General features: G+C 54.7%; 1 protein-coding gene across 1 annotated transcript; it reads left to right on the forward strand.

Moving 5' to 3' along the window:
* Positions 1–492: 492 nt before the first annotated feature.
* Positions 493–752, forward strand: CGCS363_v008252 (uncharacterized protein; the record flags this gene model as incomplete). Its single annotated transcript, XM_036640101.1, has 2 exons — positions 493–614; positions 668–752. 2 exons carry the CDS (start codon positions 493–495, stop codon positions 750–752), a joined length of 207 nt encoding a protein of 68 aa, XP_036494247.1.
* Positions 753–964: the final 212 nt, after the last annotated feature.

The raw sequence follows: 964 nt of genomic DNA on the forward strand, positions 1-964 counted from the left end.
AGAATATCGCTCACGTCGGCTTCCCTTGCCTTGTCTGCCGGGCGGCCACTTGACCCTTCTGCAGGGGTGCTCGTACCTACTACCGTACCGTACCTAAGGTAAGGCAAGCTTAGTAGGTGGTGTATTCGTAAGTACCTACATACACTGTCCGTAACCGTAACCGTCCTTGTCTCTCGTAGCCCCGTCTCCCAAATCCAAGGTTCGTGGTTCTTTCCGTGTTGGGGCCCTTCGTCGCGCTTGTTCGTCGCAACTCGGCATGTCCAATAGCTCTGGATCAGTCGGCACTCCGTCTCACTCTACATACGCTGAGCTATTTTCCTATATATTGAAGCAGACTTCCCTCCCTCACCCCAAACTTTCCATGTCCAGGTCAGCCATCTTCACGCGTATTACGTTTATATCCTGCCGTTCTCCAGCCCAGTCCAGTCTTTACTCCTCAGGGACCCAGCTTATATATCATTCCTGCGCAAACAACAACATCAAACCGTCACAATGCCTTCCGCCGACGCTCAGAAGGGTCAGCTCCAGAATGTCTTGGAGAACAAGGGCATCAAGTTCCAGATCAAGTCCGGCACCGCCAAGTATGAGTGCCACCTCCTGGACCGCTCTACCCAGTGAGTTTTGCAACCAACGGCCGAGAAGTTCATCGACTGACATGCCACTTCAGTGAACGCATGAAGGCTACCAGAACCAACTCGACAGACACTCAGAGCAGCACGTCGTCTGCTTCCACTGTCAGCAGCTCCCACTAAACCACTTTCCCGAATGGGAGGCTGGGGCAGGGGGATAGGAAGCAAGGAAGCACGGAAGCACGGAAGCACGGAAGCACGGAAGTAGGGCCTGGATGCTGCGATTGGCGGGGTTCAATCCGGTGTTGGCGGAAGCCAAAACCGCCACAAATCACGGCGCAACCACGGCGTTAAAAGCGCGCAGCGCATCCAAACAAACCGAGCAGTGAGGCGAC

This window comes from Colletotrichum siamense (assembly GCF_013390195.1).
Source record: "Colletotrichum siamense strain Cg363 chromosome Unknown KSG_Cg363_contig05, whole genome shotgun sequence".
Taxonomy (NCBI): Eukaryota; Fungi; Ascomycota; class Sordariomycetes; order Glomerellales; family Glomerellaceae; genus Colletotrichum; species Colletotrichum siamense.